The sequence below is a fragment of the Rhinichthys klamathensis genome, unplaced genomic scaffold, assembly GCF_029890125.1.
Source record: "Rhinichthys klamathensis goyatoka isolate OS25496 unplaced genomic scaffold, OSU_Roscu_1.1 h1tg000308l_1, whole genome shotgun sequence".
Taxonomy (NCBI): domain Eukaryota; kingdom Metazoa; phylum Chordata; class Actinopteri; order Cypriniformes; family Leuciscidae; genus Rhinichthys; species Rhinichthys klamathensis.
Window position 1 is genome coordinate 982,200 of NW_026606826.1, and position 20,801 is coordinate 1,003,000.

A 20,801-nucleotide genomic window follows, 5' to 3' on the forward strand; every position below is an offset into this window, starting at 1 on the left:
GATTCGAACGAGTGATGTTTCGACGGCGGCATCCATCTTTGTAATGTAGGCTACAAAATCTGCTTCAAAATCTGTCGTCATCGTGTAAAGCCCGCCCCAACGTTTCTGATTGGTGCCTCGATTTCGACGGATTGGAAAAGGGCTTGAATGAGCTCTTTGCCAGACTAACTTTCAGAGCAAATCTAAATTGGCCGGAAGTTGTCTGGGTTTTCCCAGGCTAACCCAGACCACCTCCTGAAGTGGTTTGAGTGATCGGATTCAAATCCGTCTCGAATGCGTTTCGGAGGGCATTTACACCTGGTCTTTTTACAATTGGATAGCTATCCGATCACAGAAAACGCATGAAGTGGCCAGGTGTAAACAGCTCCTCTCTCTCTCCTTGTGTGTCTTTGACTGATTAGATTAAGGGCTACCACCTGTGCTCGTTTACCTGTGAGCGCTGTCCGCGCACTGATTGGTGCGTGTTCTGAGGAGTCCAATACAAAACAGCAGAGAGAGCGCTGAGAAAGGAGAGAGACATTGCGGCGTTTGAGGGTGTTCCGCTCTCCAAGCCCAGACGAGTGAGCGCTGGTCGCGCTCTTTGGTGTGTGGTTACAATGCGTGTCCGTGATTCTTGGATTTATGTAATTTGAGATCAGTTTAGAGTTTATGGGTAATGTAGGGTGGAGGATTTTTTTTTTGTCCCAGGACCGGGACGACTGGAGAGCTCTTGTTCGTGGCCTATGCCCAAAGTTGGGCGCTAGGCGTAAGTAAGTAGGGTGGAGGATACCCATACCTTTTCTCCTGTTTAATGGTTAGTTAGGGAGTGAGGAAAGTTATATGTTGTTTTGTTTTCTGTTTTGTATAGATAAGTTAATGTTATCCCACTTTTAGGTAGAGGTATTTTTGTTTTCTTTTGACTTGGGCCCTTCTCCCGAGGTAATACTTTTGTTTTGGATTTATTCGTAATGTGTTCCTTTACTTCATATTACTAGCCTATTTTCTTTTCTAACTCCTGCTAAAGTTGAAAATAAAAGGCAGACACGCCATTTCAAATTGAAACTTGTTTCTTAATCTGGGACTGGAGAGCTGGAGATCCTCAAAGTCTCTCCACTGTTTTTTTTTTTTTTGGTCGCCACACCCTATTTACCCCTAGATTAAGGGGAAGACGTAACAAGCATGAGCAATAGTAAAAGTGACGCTTGCAAGCACCACTAATTACACTTCAACAAAAATGCTGTGACGAGAGCAGTGTTGTATTTGTGTGCGTGTGCAAAGAGAAAGGAGGGGTACATCACACTGTGTACAGCTGCAGATGTAAACTCCAAAGAGTTTGACTGTCCTCCCCTCACTGCTAATGATCTCAATCAAACCTGAGACAAGCAAACAAAACAGCCCAACAAAGGGCCTGATTACCGTGGCAACCAAAGTTAACCACACAGACGGAAGCCCTTACACATCAAACACTCAATGAGCAGATGAAAACAGCCCAATTCATTAAGACAGCAGCCTTGCACTGCGGCTAAGACGGGGCTTTTCAAGAGGTCCATCAATACCTGTGAGCATACTGGAGAGGGGAACGGTATGACATGATTAAACTGGCAGGTAATGAGACTCAGCGTTAGACGAGACGATCAAATGCTTAGAGACTCTCTGATGGTCAGCTATGTTCTCTTGGGTGGTTTTTATGTTAATTCTGTAAGCTCCGTGGGATATTTAATGATGTCTGTTTTTTAATTCTCTCTAGTTGGCCACTAACAGGACTCATTACAAACCAAGACTTCTCATCATAAATCATAACACTGCGGCAAAACTTAAGAGCGCTGCGATAATGCATAAAGCAATAAAAGCTCCGTCTTCCATGTTAATCAGAGTTTTTGACAGTTGCGCTGCTTGCGCATGTGGGAAATCAACATTTTGTTGATTGCTTGGTTTCTATTTATTTGCACTCAGTAGCCCTGCCCACAGTGTAAGCTCACTGGTGCAAAATCCTGCTCTGCATAGCTGTATTAAACATTAAATATGTTCTGATCGGCTAGGAGTATGTTGTGTCATGCAACATGAACAGATTCAGTGTGACACGCTTGTTGCTGGAAACTTAATGCATTATCTTGTTAGGTCACAGTACGCACTACAATATAATGATACATTTAAAATACACTGCTGTTCAAAAGTTTGGGGCCAGTATAAGAATTTTGTTGTTGTTTTGAAAGCAATAAATACTTTTTTTCAGCAAGCACATTAAATTGCTCAAAAGTGACAGTAAAGGCATTTACATAATATTTCTATTTCAAATAAATGCTGTTCTTTGAACTTCGTATTACGATGGCCAAGTAGTGCACAACACAATGAAATTTAAAAAGCAAACATAAGTTCACAACACAACGAAATTAAGCCACAATACAATTAAATCAATTCACAACACAACGGAACATGTACAACACAACGGAAATGAGCCACAACACAACGGAAAATGTACAACAACGAAATAAAGCCGCAACACATCAGAAAATGTACAACACAACGAAATAAAGCCGCAACACAACAGAAAATGTACAACACAACGAAATAAAGCCGCAACACAACGGAAATGCTCCCGACCACTAGAGGGCTCTCAGAGCGTGGTAAAGCAAGTTTTCCATGCCATTGTTCTATAGAGTAAGCAGTCTAAAAAATATATCAACACCACGATTAGTTTTAACAGTATAGCTAACCATTGTATATTGACAATTATTAATTCAAAATCACCTACTTGCATTATAGCTGCATTTATATACTCTAGAATGCTTTGACGCGCTACGGCGCTACCACAGCGCATGATCCTTAAGAACGTCTGCCAATTTCTCCAAGTTGTTAAAACGTACAATTTGTATTAATTAAAATTACTTTTTAACATTCAAAAACAGACATGTTCAAAATCCAAAGCTTGAATGTATTGTAGACTAACTTACTACAGGTAACTTTTTTTCCAATACCTCCCTTCATGTATTAACAGTAACATGTTTCAAAGGTTGTAGTTCCTATTAACCAGACTGACTTACAACAGGTGAAATTGTGCCAATACCTTCATGTAATTCTGCAATTCACCAAATGGCTTTTATTTTTATTTATCAAATTATATTATAATAAATTATACGTTTTAACCACTTGGTGGAATTGCCAGAATGCGCTGTGGTAGCGGGTCAAAGCATTCTCAAGTATAAATACACAGCTATAATTCATGTAGGTGATTTTGAAGTAATATTTTATGTCGATATACAATGGTTACATAGTTAAAACTAATCGTGGTATTGATATATTAAGACTGCCGACTCTGTAGAACAATGGCAGGGAAAAATAACTTTACCGCGCTCCGAGCCCTCTAGTGGTCGGGAGCATTTCCGTTGTGTCGTGGCTTATTTCCGTTGTGTCGTGGCTTATTTCCGTTGTGTCGTAGCTCATTTCCGTTGTGTCGTGGCTTATTTCCGTTGTGTCGTGGCTTATTTCCGTTGTGTCGTGGCTTATTTCCGTTGTGTCGTGGCTTATTTCCGTTGTGTCGTGGCTTATTTCCGTTGTGTCGTAGCTCATTTCCGTTGTGTCGTGGCTTATTTCCGTTGTGTCGTGGCTTATTTCCGTTGTGTCGTGGCTTATTTCCGTTGTGTCGTAGCTCATTTCCGTTGTGTCGTGGCTTATTTCCATTGTATTGTACATTTTCCGTAGTGTCGTGGCTTATTTCCATTGTATTGTACATTTTCTGTTGTGTCGTGGCTTATTTCCATTGTGTCGTGGTTTATTTCCGTTGTGGCTTATTTCCGTTGTGTCGTAGCTCATTTCCGTTGTGTCGTGGCTCATTTCCATTGTGTTGTACATTTTCCGTTGTGTCGTGGCTTATTTCCGTTGTGTCGTGGCTCATTTCCGTTGTGTCGTACATTTTCCGTTGTGTTGTGAATTCATTTCGTTGTGTTTTGGCTTAATTTCGTTGTGTTGTGAACTTATGTTTGCGTTTTAAATTTCGTTGTGTTGTGCACTACTGGGCCACCACCGTATCCTATTCTTTAAAGATTTCTGAAAAAATTTTATCAGTTTTGACAAAAATGTTAAGCTGCTGTTTTCAACATTGATAATAACAAGAAATGTTTCTTGAGCACCAAATCAGCATATTAGAATTCTGAAGGATCATGTGACACTGAAGACTGAAGTTATAATGCTAAAAATTCAGTTTTGCCATCAAATGAATACATTTCATTTATATTAAAATAGAAAACAGTTATTTTAAATTGCAAGAATATTTTACAACATTATCACATTTCTGATCAAATAAATCTAGGCATGCTTAGCATAAGAGACTAGTTCAATAAAATTAAGATATCCTACCGACTGCACATTTGTAAATTTTTCTTTTTTTAATAAAAAAGTATATGCACAAAAAGTCCTTTTGTTGGTCAGAATTGTGTCTACCCGAGCCATGTTGACCCACAGATTCTGTCTTCAAGATTTAGCTATGGTCAAGGTATCAATACATCATCTACTGTAAATGCTCAAAACAAACTAGGTTAAAAAACAACCTAAAAATGTCAAAATGAAAACAAAACAACCTGTAAATAATGGGACAGACTGCCCGAGTAAGAAAAAGTCGGAGAGAGAGAGAGTGAGCGAGACAGAGGGAGATACAGACTAGGTGCATTTTATGCACAACACCCAAAAATAGCCAATTGTGTGAAAGGTGCACTAAAAGCGCTCTTTCTTTTAGTCACTCTTCCGCACTGTTAAAAGCTTCCACATGGCTTATGCCGATATGAGGAGATGGCAGAATCCCGGTCTCTCTCCTCTTTTTTAGATGCATGTGTGTGCTGGGGACAATGGTGTAGCCTCATTAGGAGGAGAGAGAGGGCAGTGAAAAAACAGCCGAGAGAGGTCACCTCAACCAGCGTAAGGGCTCTGTGCTGGCTATGCATTAGCTTTTAGCGAGTCGGATCAAGTCAAGTTTAAGAGCGAGCATTTCATCTCTCCGCTCTGCTCTCTCTTTTTCAAAATAAAAGTAGCAAAAATGGAAGCACAATGCCATCTCATCGCATCATAGCTCCAAAGAGAAGAGGACAGAGGGACAATGAGAGCACTCGCGCCCCACCACCATCATCCCCCTCCGTGTTCTACACACAAGTCGCTCTCTCTCACACACACATGCACGCAAACACAACCACCCACCACCCCAACACCCTCACTCTGGCAAAAAGCTGCCCCCTGTCTTTGTTCCAATAGCATCAACTCCCACTTTTGATACTGTCATCTCAAGTAGGATATGGTAGCCTTGATACAATATGCTGCCCATTACCATTAAAATAGTTGTCGGGGAGGATGCTGTAGACTTTGGATTACACTTGACTGGGACTGACAACCAGGCAAGCAAGCCATTTTTAGTAATGGCAGAAAGGGAGAGCGAGAGAGAGGGCTTTTTGGAAATTGGAAAAAAAGAATTAAAGGGGGATGAGGAGGAGGAGGAGGAGGAGGTGAAGAAGGGAGTGAAAGATGGATAGGGAAAGAGTGTTGTCTACAAAACCGCTGAAGGGGGGGGGGGGGGGGGGGGGGGCGGGCGATTCTCCTGTCTACAACATTGAATCCCAAAGTGCACAGTCAGTGGTCTCATCATGTCACTCAACTTTAGCATTGTAAACACAATATGGATTTCATAAGAAATTATATGAACAGAAGCCAACAAACAGAGCTTATATCAGAATATACTGCAAGTTTTTATCTGTGTTCCTGCTTATGTGCTGCGGTCATGTGAATATGAGCTCTAAATGTGTGTGACAAACCCAATAAAACTATTCCAAGAATGCGTCAAAGTTACATAATCCATAAAGTGAAAGATTGTCAATATTCAGTTGATTAAGGTACTAACGTTACTTTCTTCATATTATGAGATAAAGCAACTGTTCTCCATTTTAACTTTTTTTTTTTTTTCCATGAGCAAAAGAAGATACTTGACACACTGGGAAATTAGGCCGAAAACAGACCTTAAAGATATAGTTCACCCAAAAATTCTGTCATTTACTCACCCTAATGTTGTTCCAATCCCGTTTGACTTTCTTTAGCAAAACACAGAAGGAAAGATTCTGAATTATTGTACTGCTCTCACTTTCCCATACAAGTACAATGAATGGGGACTGAGGCTTTCAGGCTTCAAAGAGAATGCAAAAGCACCATGAAAGTAGCATAAAAATGGTCCACACAACTTGTGTGGTACATTTTCATGACTTCTGACGTATATGACACTGTAATAAAAATCCAACTTCTATTTTGTTAGACACAAAAAAAAAAAAAAAAAAAAGTAAAGTCAACTTAATATATTTTGTATGCGCAACTTAGAATTTTAAATTGTGAAAACTTATGTCAAGTTTGGTGGTGAGTATTGAGCAAGCTCGGTTTGATCACTGATTCTCAGCTCACTGAGTGCAGCAAAACCATCTGAGGCAGAACCATTCCACCTTGCAATCACTTAAAATCTATTTAGTGTTTTTGAGGGTGTTTTATTTTTAGTCACCACTCACCATTAGCATGAAAAGTGTTCATTTTGTTCAGGTTTGTTCAATTAAATATCAATAACTGCTAAGGAGTGAAACGTAATTTTTTTCTCTAGCGATAAGTCATTCCAAAAATCATGGCAATGGATGTTGGTAGGTTAACATTTATTCCAGCCAGACGTAGGCATGTTATCCAAGCATTAATGACAAGGAAAGCCCCTTATACTTGGGAGCAGCTGCGTACGAGGCGTTTCTGGGTATTTCTCCCTCATATCTGCTTCAAGGTCTTGATTGTGGCATTTCTTAGTGGTTTAGAATCCAGTATTCCTGTAATTCTTTTGTCTTTTATGAGTTTAATAAAGAAATCGGTCTCGTCTTCTGTCCAAACATACTGCGCCATCTACATCAGGTGACCTGTAAATGCGCAAAATTTCCATTGCAGTTTTGCGAAATATTCCTTTTTTGAACTGCCTGAAAAAACACCTCATGCAAGCGTTTTTTTTTTTTTTTTTGCGATATATGAGAGTTTTTGAGAAATTGACGCATTTCCATTGGGCGTACTTTCAATTCGCAATTTCAATTTGCGCAATTTTAAGGGTAATGGAAACGCGGCTAGTGAGATCACAAAAAAAATCATTCAGCTTTGGTATTGTGGGCAAAATCATCTGATAAAGATGCCCACAAATCAGATATTGTCACTGCTCACATGAACGTGCCAAAGAGAGCTGGGGCAGATGTCAAGATTTTTATTGAACAATGGCTTCAATATTGGTCTGTTCCTCACACAAAGCTATCATATGACTCCATAAAACTTGGAATATAGTGCACAAGTATGGATAACTTTTATGATGCTTTTTTTTGGCATTGTGAAATTTCATTATTGGCATTATGCTGAAAATATTTACCTTTTGCATTCAATGGAAGAAAGAAAATCATACAAGCTTGGAATGGACTGAGGGTAAATTAATTTGACCTTTTACGTTACAGAAAAAAAAAAAAAAAAAAAAAAAGAACTTTAAGAATCCTGCACTAACTGAACTGAGGAAGAGATATGCCCATCCTGAGACGAGACCAGGAGGAGATGATGGGGGATGGGCACGTTTTGTGCCATCCAGTGGGGGTTTGGCAGGGGGTTAAGACGAGGTCTGCACCCCCATAGTCATTCACACGTTCCACTCTAAAAGAAGGGATTAAGAAGCTTCTCGCTCCTTCTCCAAGACACACACAAATATGGCTTGGCTTCTTTCTCTCACTTACCATGCCAGGATCATCTATGGGATGTGGGATATGACGATGGAAAGGATAATGGTTGGCCACTGAGCAAAAGAGAGAAAGCGTGCATGGATGGTGCGAAAGAGCCTAAAAGAAAGATAGTGCCCTTGGCACACAAAAGCATGTAATCAACACAGGCAGTGTTACTATGACAAATACAAACAGAATCCCTTTATCTCCTCTCATTGTTGCGATTGGACTACTTCAGAAGCAAATCAAAAGTTGACAGCTCCGCTCTTTCTCTCGGTCTAGAGGGCTAGAGCGAGAGAGCGATAGCGTGAGAGGGATGTGTGGGGTGTTCCCTTATGCAAAACAGGGTCACCGCCGACTCAGAGACACACAATAATACTGATTACACGCATATGCTAATTATTATACGCTAATCAAGTACAGTAGCTTTAGATTTGGGCTAATGGCAGGCGCTGGCTCGTTCTGTAGGTAGGAGAAAGCTAAAAATACTATAGGAAAGCTGGGAAGACAGTGGACTATTAGCAGACGCAACAGCACCTGTCACAACTTATCAGTTGTGGAAAATGACTGCTTAGGACAGTAAGGGGATGTGACAATGTCTTGTCTTCACCTCCGCCTCCTTTAGGCAAGAGCTTCATTTTTAAAAGTATAGCATTTCAAAGGAGAATTTTGACTATTTAGGGAAGAAAAAGTGGGAAGCGTTTCAACAACAATATCAGAGTCTGATGAGCATTTAGTCTTTCGTCAAAACTTCTGAAGGTAAGAGGACTTTAAGAAGTATTGTTACAAATGTATCAAGAATAGAATTCTAGTCCAACACACAACTGTGAACAATTTTTTCTCCACCACTTTCATGCAATGTCACAATGTTAAGCTGGAGGGACAGCACGTGCCTTGCTCAAGTGTACAATAGTCATGGTCAGTGCAACCTTTTGTTTACCAAGCCAAATCTTTAACCACTTAGATGACTTCTAGAACACCAGCCCTAAGTAGGGCACACACTTAGAACAAGGTCAAATGTTAAAAATGTAACATTCACACTGACAGTAATTTGCTGTAACAAATGCAGTTAATAACGTATTTGAAGTCATTTAAAATAGAAAGCACAACAAATTTGAAGTATCAAGAGTTAAATAGAAACACTAGAAGACAAGAAAATTACACCAAAGAGTCCAGAAGTCGGACAGTTGACATAGCATTAAATCTGACACTTAAAAAAAATGAAGATTTTTTTTTAAACCAGCTTTAGAAGCAAACTGGGGTAAATAATGTGTGTGTCTGTGTGTGTTTGTGTTTTTCTTTGTAAAGATAACTTTGGCCACATGTATGTAGTCTTTGTATTTGACGGAGAAAATATATTACGGAAGAGTAAAATGAACGAAGGTTTTAAAAACCCATTTTAAAATTTTTTCACAATACTGTATTATACTATTCCTTTCATATCTGCACGTATAAAGATGTTTTGCTTTTGGAGGAATATTTAAAATTTGCGCAGTTTAGTTGTCCATTCAGCATCTCTGGATATCTGAATTACATGTACCATAACAACACTTTTTTACCATAATGTTGGAGATTAGCAAAAAAAAAAGAAGGTTGTATGCTATTTGGGCTGTCAGTGATTTATCTGTCATAAGGTCCAATCCATGCATAACAGTACACACACAAAGAAATGCAAAACAGATGACGTGCGTCTTTCTGTCACTATTCAAAACAACTTCTAACATTCCAAATAATTTAGCCAACAAATCACGATTGTAAGCAAGGCTTGACAATAATACCCGCCAAATGTAGCTGGATTTACGCAGCCACTCCTACTAGCAACTTTGGCGGGTTGAATTTTACATATAATATATACAATTTTCAATTGTAGTCTTTTAAAAAGGCATCTGATTAAATAAACTAAGTGCAATGTAGTGTTGTCAAAAATATCGTTTTTTCGATACAAATCGATACGGAAATATCTGAAATGATTCCAATACTCATTTTGCGCAAAAACTATCCCGACAGACGCTCACTGATGGTGTTTCCCACTCCCAGCCTTTAAAGTGACAGCAGCTGCCAAATATAAAAATATCTATAGGGCAGTTTTCTTCCATGGTATCAATGTCAAAATTGTGGCCAGTGAAAATGCTGATTGTAAGCATTTTGTCAGTGCAAATATCGGAAAGCTGATTCATGTCTTATGAATGACGCGTGTAAGTGTGGGAAATCAAATTTTACAATAAACTGGATTTACTTATTGGATTCAGATTAATTTTATCATGAGACAAATCCCTGAAACATGCAAGAAATCAATTACGTTTAAGTTGGGTGCATGCACGGACAAGAATAAGGAAAATAAATAACTAATGCATTTTAACTGGCAAACTGAAAGGTTTCACTTAGTAAAGACGATGTGAACAGTACTTTAACGTCAACCAGGTTCATCATTATCGTTATAAGCCCCATTATCTTGGCCTTGCACATAGGGGTGTGGTCACACAAACTATCTACACAAACATTATATCTAAAGAGCTTGAAACTCTACTCTCAAAACTCTGCTTATTCTCATGTCATTTTGTAGACATCCCTACTAAACTAAGTACTCCACTGCACAACATAAGTTAGTTGTTTATTACAATGTCAGGCTTACAAAGGTGTTAAGGTCAGTCAGTGTCAAAAAGAATCTGTCATCATTTACTAGTCTTTTTCTTTGTTCCAAACCTGTATGATTTTCATTCTTGCTAATGAACACAAAAGAAAAGAGATTTTAGGCTAAATGTTAAGTACTGACAGCTTCAGTCACCTGTCACTTCCAATGGATCTGATTTCTATACAATTAAGTTACAGAGAATTGAATTACAGCCTCAGGTACATCTCATTTTGTGTTCCGCAGAAGAAAGGAAGTTAGATGGGTTTGCTAAACATGAGGGTCTGTAAATGATGACGGTTTTAATTTCTAAGGGAACCATTCCGGGCACCTAACCAGAGAGTTGCAGTCCGTTTTTTTGATAAATCAAAATAAAGACGAAAACAGTTACGTTGTCATGGAAATGTTTATCAAGCCATCACGATAAACAAAGTTATAAGTTACCTGGACGCACGAGTAAACAGAAGTCGTGGTAGTATTAACAGAAATGAACCACTCTGTGATATGTACCATTAGTACTTCTTACAATCAAGTGTATTTGAGCATTAGTAAGATCAGTGTGTGATTGTCTGGTCTGGTCAGGCCAGCATTGGCTGCTCACCTTCAGTCTGATCTCATATGTCGTGAACCTGTTCCGACCGACACCAACCGTCTCGGGGTTGGAAACATCAATCTCTAGAAAATTACTCGGCGGCCCATACGCATCGTTGAGGTTTTGTGGTTTAGTATACAGCCTTCTCGTATCTGCTATGGCCTCAGCCATCGCTTCCCGTCACAGGTTTGAGCAAACAAGCAGCTATCGATTGCACTTCCGATCAGCTGAGGAACAGCTGACATGTGACATACCAACACGGTCACGTGGCAATATCCTTAGGCTTTGATTGGATAAAAGCTGTCATGGCTTGTGAAGTTGAGAATGTTAAAATGGCTATTTATAACCTTCAGTAGAGTAATGCTTAGCGTTTATTCAGTCATGTGCCAATATTATTAGTTATGACTTATATTTTTAAAGATATATTTATTATGTAGATGTAACGTGCTTGCTACATTACAGACTTCTTATGTGATTATATAAACCCGAAAGAACAACATTTATAGCAGTTCACCGTAACGGGATATCAAGGTGTCAGTGTAAGGAGCTCAATAAAGTTATTAGGTTTTGAATCAACATGGCGGCATACGCGTCGCGGTGTACAACGGGATGTCTTTTAAGATTTATATCAAAAAAGACAAGTTTGTCGAAAGGACTTTGGTGTGAAGTGTTGAAGGCAGGTAGAGGTGAGCACAAACATTCTTCTGTCATATGGTCAGTGCTGATAACACGTGAAAACACCGGGAAATCGAGTACGTCATAATTCTTTAGGTAACGACTGGTCAAGTTATAACAACAACAAGAAGAGTAATAATAATAATATATTATTATTATTTTAAAAGTAATAACCATGTTGTAGATCAGATTGTTCACTTGCGTGGTTATTACCTTTAAAATATTGTAATTATTATTGGTTAATAATTATTAAATTATGAAATGTGCTGTTTAATTGATTAACTTTTTATTGTGCAGGAGAAATATTTAGTTTATAAGAACACATTTCTTGAACAAATTTGAAGTCTATTAAGTTTAAATGTCCTATATCATATAATCTTTCAAACTTGTAAATTAGGCTATGCAACGAATAACACTTTTCTAAGGCAGTATGACTTTTTTTTTATTAATCATTTTGTGTTTATTTTATTATAATTTATGTTTGTTATATATTATAAAATAACATATTATTTATTAATTATAATATATATATATATATATATATATACTAATAATTTTTTTTTTTTTTTTTAAACACTAGACCATATGGCCACTTGTGTGTTTTATTTGCCTGATACAAATAGTTCACCCAAAATACTCATGCTAAAATTAAACCAAACTTGTACTGTATATCATTCTTTCTTTCGTGGAACACGAAAGCAGATGTTTGACAGAACGCTATTCACTGCAGTCATTGCATCTTTTTCCATACTCGTTTTTTTCTTTCTTCTGGGTAAACTGTCACTTTATGCAATGCGGTGTTTACTGATATTTTTTCAAGAAAAAAAAATAGTTGTCACACTCGTAATAGCTGTTTTACGAATCTTTTGTTTTGCGTTTATCAAATACAACATGCAACTTAATCAACTTGATGTGCTTTAGGGATGCACCGAAATTCTGGGCCGAAACTGAAAATTCTGGAGGATCGTGGCCAAAAACTGAAACCGAAAATGCTTTAAAAAAATTATTTATTTTAATTTTAAATTGGCTTATTTCTGTATAATTGTATTCATATTAGACATTTTAATAAAATTCAATCATTTTAATGATACTGAATTTAAAAAAATACAAGCCAATAACTGTAGTGTATTTAGGTAGAGACATGTAATATATATATATATATATATATATATATATATACACACACGTGTGTGTGTGTGTGTGTGTGAGTTTATTCTGCCAACTAAAAATAAGATATTTTCAAGAATGTTGGTAACCAGACAGTTGATGGTAGGCATTGACTTCCATAGTAGGGGAAAAAATATATGGAAGTCAATGGCTACCGTCAACTGTTTGATTAGACATTCTTCAAAATATCTTTTGTATTCAGCAAAGAGTAAATTATGACAGAATTTTTTATTTTTGGGTTATTTAATAAATTATTATTTACTAAAGCTGCAGTCCGCAGTTTTTCCTCTTTGTCGCCATCTCTATTCGAAATCTGCAATTGCAGTTATTCGCGGAATTATCAACTTTACGTGAGGTGTACCTCGGCACGGCACAGCGCTGATGAATCCAGTGTTTTGAGGAGAATGTGCGGCTGTCAGTCACCGCGCTGGTGTGGATACATGTGTGGATACTGTCATTCAGAATCACAGATTATACTTTTCGGAAGTATGACCAACATAATAATTTTCACCCTAAAATGCCATCTGAACAAGTAAGTAACATCCACTTTTGTTCTTCTTTGCTGAAAAAAAGCATTGCAGTAAATCGCGCTGATTAAATCTAACGATCGATTACCATATCACGTCAAACCGTGCAAATTATACTTTGTTCTGAAATTGTTAATGTTAACAACATCAGCATTGCGTGACTAGATTTAAAGCCCTTCAGATATTTATCCTTGTTTTCGCATGGGTCCGGTTGCAGTCTCTTTTTCCAAACCCTCAGTCCAAAGTCTTTTGCATTTTACAACGGGTGAATCTCTAGTTGTCACTGGGGATTGTCGTTTAAACCTTTATGGATCAAGTGCAGTGAGAAAAGACTATAAATCTCCACCTCCAACATCCTCACACGCAATATAGCTTATACTAGCCGAGACTCCTTCTTTATGTGTACAGATGTGACGTAATGATGCAAAGACATGCTCGAATTTCCCGCAGAAATCCACCAGTACTGCTGGAATTAAAAACATTATTACAAGCTTACCGCTTTGAATCGAGCTAAGGCAAGCAGATTGTTTTTTGAACACTGGCTAGTTATGTACTTGCTCAATTTATTTTGGATAGTTTTTAACCCAAAAAAGTTATGGACTGGAGCTTTAAGTGTATTATGTGAAATAAGCGCTAAAATATTGCTTACTACTGTATATACAAGTCCGATACATGTTTAACAACTGTCATATTTTCTTTCTTAAGGGTGTTCAACATTACCTGCGGGACAAACATCTACATCAGCACCTTGGGCTGCCCGTGTCGGACTCGTCAGCCACTATGACAGTCTTGTCCTCTCCGGTTCGCTACGAGAGGACACTCAACAGAGAGCTGCTCTTCTTCAATTAGAAAAGTTAAACAGAGTGATGACTGGTTATACCAACATCCCTATCTATCAACCTAAAGAATGCTCACAGAGTCAACCCACCTCAGAACTGGAGAATAAGGTAAAACCAAGTGAAAGTAGAATAAAACGTTGCAGTCCTGAAGAAATTATGTCAAATGAAAAAGAAGACAGATGTTAATGACACGCCAAACTGAGCAGTGCATTCTGTCAATGTTTACGGTGAAGAAAAAACTTAGCAGTAACTTTCAGACAGACCCCAGCACTTGCACCGGGCCATTGCCTAATTTGCTGTGGGCCTGTTATTTGTAGGTCAAAGCAGCTTCAGCCTGTTTGTGTTTGTGGGGGTGGAGAGTGGGAGGAAAGACCAGACCAAGCAGTTGCTGGATCACAGCACAGCCCCCTACTGAGTCAGGACACCCCACCTATCCCTCTTTTCAGTAATGAGGGGTCGCCATTGTCTGGGAGAGAGATTCCCAGCTCCACTTTTAATGTTGGGAAATAAACACAAACATGTGCAGCGATGTGCTCTAGTCTTGATTATTTAGGACAAAAAGGGCACTTCATTAGGTGAATTGAACAGTGCAATGCAAGGAATGAATAAATTAATTTGTAATAAGTTAATCACTATTGAGCTGAGCAAAGTTATTATTTCCAAAAAATCTAATCCCAAGTCATTGTTAAGCATTACCAGAGCAAACATCAGTTCATTTGTTGAGTTAAAGAGAACAGAGCTTTTCTATCTAAGAGTGTTGGCATGTGAACTTTTTCCCCTTGGCTGCATCCTGTGAAAGTATAGAGCATGACTCCACCTTGTGGACCCATCCCTCACAAGGCCTGTGTCCTCTCTCGCTCAGTGTCTTCGCTGTGTTTGTCCACTCTACCGTGACTGGACCACTGCCACCAGCGACAATAACGAGCTACAGAGTTCTGAAAGTCAGTGAGAAGTCACACGCTGTCATCCAAGAACGCTGTGCCTCACTGCTCAAACAGCATTCACCCCTCCGAAAACAATCAGAGAGGATGAGGTGAATACGGGGATAAGGATGTCGGCTCTCTGTCTTTCCTGAATGATCAATTGTCTGCAGCCACAGACAGTTCTGGGCTGGCTCATCAAACGCTTTGTACTCTGAAAGTTGAATGCATTGCAGATATTGTTTAGAAACTTTAAATCAAGGGGACTCTTAATCATTTAAATTGCCAAGAGTTACCTGAAAATGTTACAGTGTGTGACCAAAGCAAACCTCAAGATGTTTTTATGATGTGAGCTATGTAGGCTAAAATGTGCTAAAATGAAGCTTTTTACAGCATTGAGGAAGATGATTATATTTGCTATGCTATTATTTTACAGGAGTCCCCAAGGCCACATCCCCCCCAAGGTTACTATATTCATGGTGATGTTGGTAAGTTTCAGTTCATTTTTAGACATAATTAGTCATTTTAAACATGCATATATTTGGAGGGACTTGGCTGGACTTTATATTGGAGTGGCCATTAATGCTTATTCTGTTTTCCGTTTTATAATCAACAGGCACTGGAAAAACCATGCTGATGAATCTTTTTTACTCATTTGTGGAAAACCGAAGAAAAACGAGAGTTCATTTCAATGGATTCATGTTAGATGTACATAGAAGTAAGTTCTGACCAGGGTGACCGGTTTTCAAATGTGTGGATACATGAAAGGTTCTCGAACACGGGACGGTTGTCATATGCACTACCATTTTAAAAGTTTTGGGTCTGTAAGATTTTTTAATGTTTTTGAAAGAAGTTTCTTGTGCTTACCTAGGCTGCATTTATTTGATACATTAAAAATTAGTCATATTGCAAAATATTATTACAATTTAAAATCACTGTTCTATTTTGATATGCTAAAATGTAATTTACTCATTTGTAGGCAAAGCTGGATTTTCAGCATCATTACTCCAGTCTTCAGTGTCACAGTGTTCCTTCAGAAATCATTCTAATACGCTGATTTGGTGTTTAAGAAACATTTCTTAGTTATCAAACTGTTTTCAACTGTGATAATAATGATTAATATTTCTTTCAGTATTCCTTGTTGAATAGAAAGTTCAAAAGAACATTTATTTGAAATGAAAATCTTTTGTAACAATATAAATGTCTTTCATTTTTTATCAATTTAATGTATCTTCACTAAATTTAAAAAAATGCTGACCCCAAACCTCATTACCTCATTCCATATCAAGCAATAAATAGTATTATTATTTGTACAAGTAGCTAACTATTAGTTTTCATGCATGAATAGCAATTAAGGAAAATAACAGCATAAAGCAGAATAGTTTGTTGCTTTTTCCCTCCGATTAAAATTGGTTTCATTTAAGTTTTGAGAGCATTTGCCTTTATTTGTATTGATTTTAATTTGTGCATTCCATTCAGGGATCCACAAACTGAAACTGAGCCTACCAAAGCGGCGGATCGGTAAAATGACAATGTATGACCCCATCTTTCCGGTTGCCATGGAGATCGCAAAGGAAACCTGTCTCATTTGCTTTGATGAGTTTCAGGTGAGGGCGAGAGTGGGGACATTGAGAGGGTGAAGAGTTTTGAAAAATTGTTGAAAGATTTTAATGCACATTCACTGTGTGTTGTGTGTGTTTGTGCATGGGTGAAGGGATACCACAGAAAATCCCAAATATACCGCTGTAAGTAAGAAGCATGCTGATGGTATTTTTATGATGATGTAGTTCATCTGACCAGAGTGTCGACCAGCACCAATGTCTTGCTTATTTTGGAGCCATCTAGTGGAGTCAGACACTTTCACACAAAGCTGAAAACACATGCTGGGGCCACAGATAATCGAGATGAGAAAAAAAGCTTGAAATAAACAGGAAACAAAAGGATGAGGCAAAATAAATGTCAGAGCGGTACATTTTTGAAGATTTAAACCCATCATCAGCCCATTTCTGAATTTGTAATGAATATTTTTGTCCTGGTGCTCGTTCTCTCACTGCTTAAGGATGAAGGGCTGCTCTTTTTATTAATGGCTTTTAAATTGAAATGCTGATCACATTCATTTTATTAATTTAGTTTTGGATCTCGTTATAGTCTGGAAGCTCTCCTTCGATCTGCTTGCCAATCGTCGCTAACAGCAATATGGAAGGCACACACATTTTGTTTATGATGCATAGATGAGGAGCTGACAGCCCCTTACCAATCAGGAGCCACTGCCACTTAAGCATGCAAATGAAGCATCGAGTTTCACTCGGCCCCTCTTGCTTCCTTGAGTGAGGGGTAATGGAGAGCGACTATGGCGGGTCGCATGCATCCATGCCTCTTAAATGCTAATGAAATTTCTCCATTCTCTTCATTAGTCCGGCATCATTATCAGTAATTTGTAGCCTTCCCCTTTTGTCCCTCTCCACTCCCTTAATGAATGCAAGGTATTGAGAGAAGGACCAAGAGAGATATAGAAAGAGGAAGAGCAAGCAGAAACCGCTTGAGGTATTGTCTCAGGCCCCTGTCAGTCTCCGGGGTGAAATTACTCATCGACGGAGTTGTATAAGTAAAGGTTTAAGATCAAAAGAGTGCAATTTGGCACCCGTGTGCGCCACACAAAAGTGACTCTTTGCTGGCATAATTGGATGCTCATTTGAATATCTGCGCCGTTGTTTTCGCTGTCGTTCACAACAACCCCACACAGAGGGCTTTCTTGCACTCACCCTGGCAATCAATACCCAGAGACTAAAAGTGTGTGTGTCTACACACGCGCACATGAGTGTCGCGGTGCCTGCGCAAAAAACAAAAAACAAATACAGGACTGATGAAAAGGTCATAATTAAATGACTCCTTTGAAATGAAGAAGAGAAGAGGACAGTTAAAGGAAATGTGATCCAATTTATGCCGTAGCACCTCATCTTTGTAACAGACCACCCTTCTGACAACACTCGCACGCCCTCCACCTTGCCCCACGTAAGGCCGCTATAGACGTTGCTAATTGGGTTTGATGGGGCCGAAGGTTTAATATGCAAAAAAGGGAAACACTTCAATATAAGAAAAACAACATATGCTGGGGGTATGGCAGTCATAAGTGTGTCCTTCTAAGAATAGTAGAGCTCAGTAAAAGAGGAGATCTTCTGCATGACAAAAACATCCCCGGCCCTCAAATTTAGCTCCTCGCTGCCAGATATGCAAATGCTAATAAAGTATCAATGCAAGACAAGGAGAAATTTTGCTTTTGACTAAATGCATTTCAACCCTGAAAAAGTAGCAGAAACATGGGAGAAGATGAGAGCGGACCATGGTCGATTGCGTTATTGACTAAAGGGCTCCTTTTGTCAGGGGAGGGTCAGCAGCCCCTGTGTTGCTGCAGATGTGTGTGAGGCAACAGCTCGCTGCTGTGAAAAAGGCAACGTTTAAATGATAATAATGAATGATGATGATGAAAATGATAATAATGAAAGAACCACTCATCCTCTCGCTTCTGAGATTCAGGGACAGCCATGCCAGGCCCTCAAGAGCACAATGGGACTGTGTGTGTGTGTGTGTGTGTGCGTGTGTATGTATTTGTCTCTGTGTGGCCATCTGGCTGTCATTGTGCCACTGATTTTACCTCGAAACACTTGTTTATTTATTTATGTATTCAATTATTTACCTTTTTCAGCGCTTTGGCCACTTGTCCTTGTCTCCAGCAGAAAGCTGCGGCTCTGTGTGGCCATTTTACAGTCAGGTGGAGTGGCTTTGTGTCTGTCCTGCTTCTGTGTGCGAGCGCGTTGGGGAGGGTGATGTCAAAGGACCTTGGCCAAGGCTTCGGTTTTAAAATGTAACGACACCTGGTTTTCGCTCATTCATTCGCATGTACACGCATAAGTACACATGTATCCGCACAATTGTGGTAATTAGCTCAAGGCAGAGGAAGGGCAGAGAGGACAGAGTTGCGCCTCGCTCATCTTCAGCTGATACACGGTCACCTGCGCTTGCTCCTATAGTGTCTGACGGTCCTGCCTAGAGGACAGAATGGAAACAACAGCAGCTATAGGCTGCTTTAAAGTCAACCTGGAATGAAAACCAAACCTATTTTCCGTATTAATACGCATTCATTTAATACACAGTTTGGCTTCAGACAATGAATTTGGGGCCATAAAATCCAGGTGAATTTGACCTATTCCTGTGAACTGAACTGATGGTATGCTGCTTTTTACATGAGCAGGAAAAAGGAAATTGCTGAATCAGAGTACGTGCTGCCAAAATAAATCTTTCCTCAAAGTACAATGAATAATAATCACATTTTTCCATTTGTTTTTCAGGTGCTGGATATAGCGGATGCTATGATTCTGAAACAGTTATTTGAGGGCTTGTTCAAGTGTGGAGTCGTGATTGTGGCAACCTCAAACCGACCACCTGAAGGTGAGATGTCTGGGTAATGTCGAAGCAGTTTATGTGACTAACATAAAGTGGGGTTCAAACGTCTGGTTCCATGTTGCAAATCTGCACAAAAAATAATAATAATAATATTACCCGGGAAATTATATTGAAAGTTTAGCTTTCATTACTTCATAACTTTTCACTTTTTAAAATTATATTTAAGTTTAAATAAATTATTTAAATGTTTTTTTTTTAATTAACTATAAAAGAAAACCATTAATTATAATATTTGGGGTCAAAAGAGGTATTTTAAATTATAATAATATCTCACTATACTACTGTTTTATTGTATTTTTCATCAAATAAATGCAGAGTTGGTGAGTATAAGAGACTTTCAAAAACATTAAAAAATGTTTTAACTGTAGTGTAAAGAAATGTATTAAAATTAACTTTTTGTAATTCATCATAATTTTTTTGCGAACACATTCAAATCTGAGAGAAATCAAAGTAGTTTATTCCTTTCATTTCCTCCATCAATTTCCAGGGTTAAGTGTGTGTGTTTTCTGATTACTGATCTGTCGCCTACACAGCGCACATGACTCTTGTACTTTTTCACCTTGTATTGTTCTCTACCAACTTCTCAACAATAAACCGCCGTACTTTTCTCACTCTCCTCAGTCTTTGTATGGCCTGAAAGTAAAACATGTTCCTAAACTAGACGTCCGTCTCGTGTTCTAATCCAGTTCTGGACTGTCTCGTGTGTCAGTCTCGTGTTTCTTCCTTTTTACTCCTTTTTAAGTTCACCTCCCCTTTTAGTCACTCCTTGGTTAATCTGTGTATTTTGATGCCATGATGTTTGAGGTCTATTGATATTTGGCATAAAATCTCTCACTCCTTTTCTGCTTTTTTATTGCTCTCTTCCTCTCGCATACACTCAAACACCTGTCATTGGCTGAAACTAATCTGATATGTTATTCTGAAACACAATGATGACTGCATCCCTCTGAACTTTAAACCCTTCGTTTTTCAGTATTTTTTTTTATTTCTTTTATGTCCGTTTTGGTGTGGCTTGAGGAATAATACTCTGTCATTATTTTCTCCCCCGTATGACTTTTTTTCATCTGTGGAACACAAGGGCAGTTATCTTGCAGAATGTCCAAGCTGTTGTTTTACATACAATGAAAGTGAATGGTGACCAAAGCTGTTCTGGGAAAAAAGCAGCTTGGACAATCTTCTAAATATCTCCTTTTGTGTTCCACAGAAGAAAGTGAGTCATACAGGTTTAGAATGACATATGGGTGACATGTTTGGGTGACCTATCCCTTTA

The 20,801-nt window shown here is 38.6% G+C and overlaps 2 protein-coding genes across 2 annotated transcripts in view; one reads left to right on the plus strand and one right to left on the minus strand.

Moving 5' to 3' along the window:
• The window catches only part of snx3 (sorting nexin 3), a 29,935-nt gene extending 18,762 nt beyond the window's left edge, over positions 1-11,173 (minus strand). Inside the window, exon 1 of the mRNA XM_056270813.1 lies at positions 10,952-11,173. Coding sequence (XP_056126788.1) covers positions 10,952-11,113 — 162 coding nt within the window. The 5' untranslated portion in view covers positions 11,114-11,173. The remainder of the gene's footprint in view (positions 1-10,951) is intronic.
• A 314-nt stretch (positions 11,174-11,487) lies between these two features.
• The window catches only part of afg1lb (AFG1 like ATPase b), a 28,930-nt gene continuing 19,616 nt past the window's right edge, over positions 11,488-20,801 (plus strand). The window contains exons 1-6 of the mRNA XM_056270801.1: positions 11,488-11,628; positions 14,017-14,258; positions 15,507-15,558; positions 15,687-15,788; positions 16,550-16,677; positions 19,417-19,516. Coding sequence (XP_056126776.1) covers positions 11,520-11,628; positions 14,017-14,258; positions 15,507-15,558; positions 15,687-15,788; positions 16,550-16,677; positions 19,417-19,516 — 733 coding nt within the window. The 5' untranslated portion in view covers positions 11,488-11,519. The remainder of the gene's footprint in view (positions 11,629-14,016; positions 14,259-15,506; positions 15,559-15,686; positions 15,789-16,549; positions 16,678-19,416; positions 19,517-20,801) is intronic.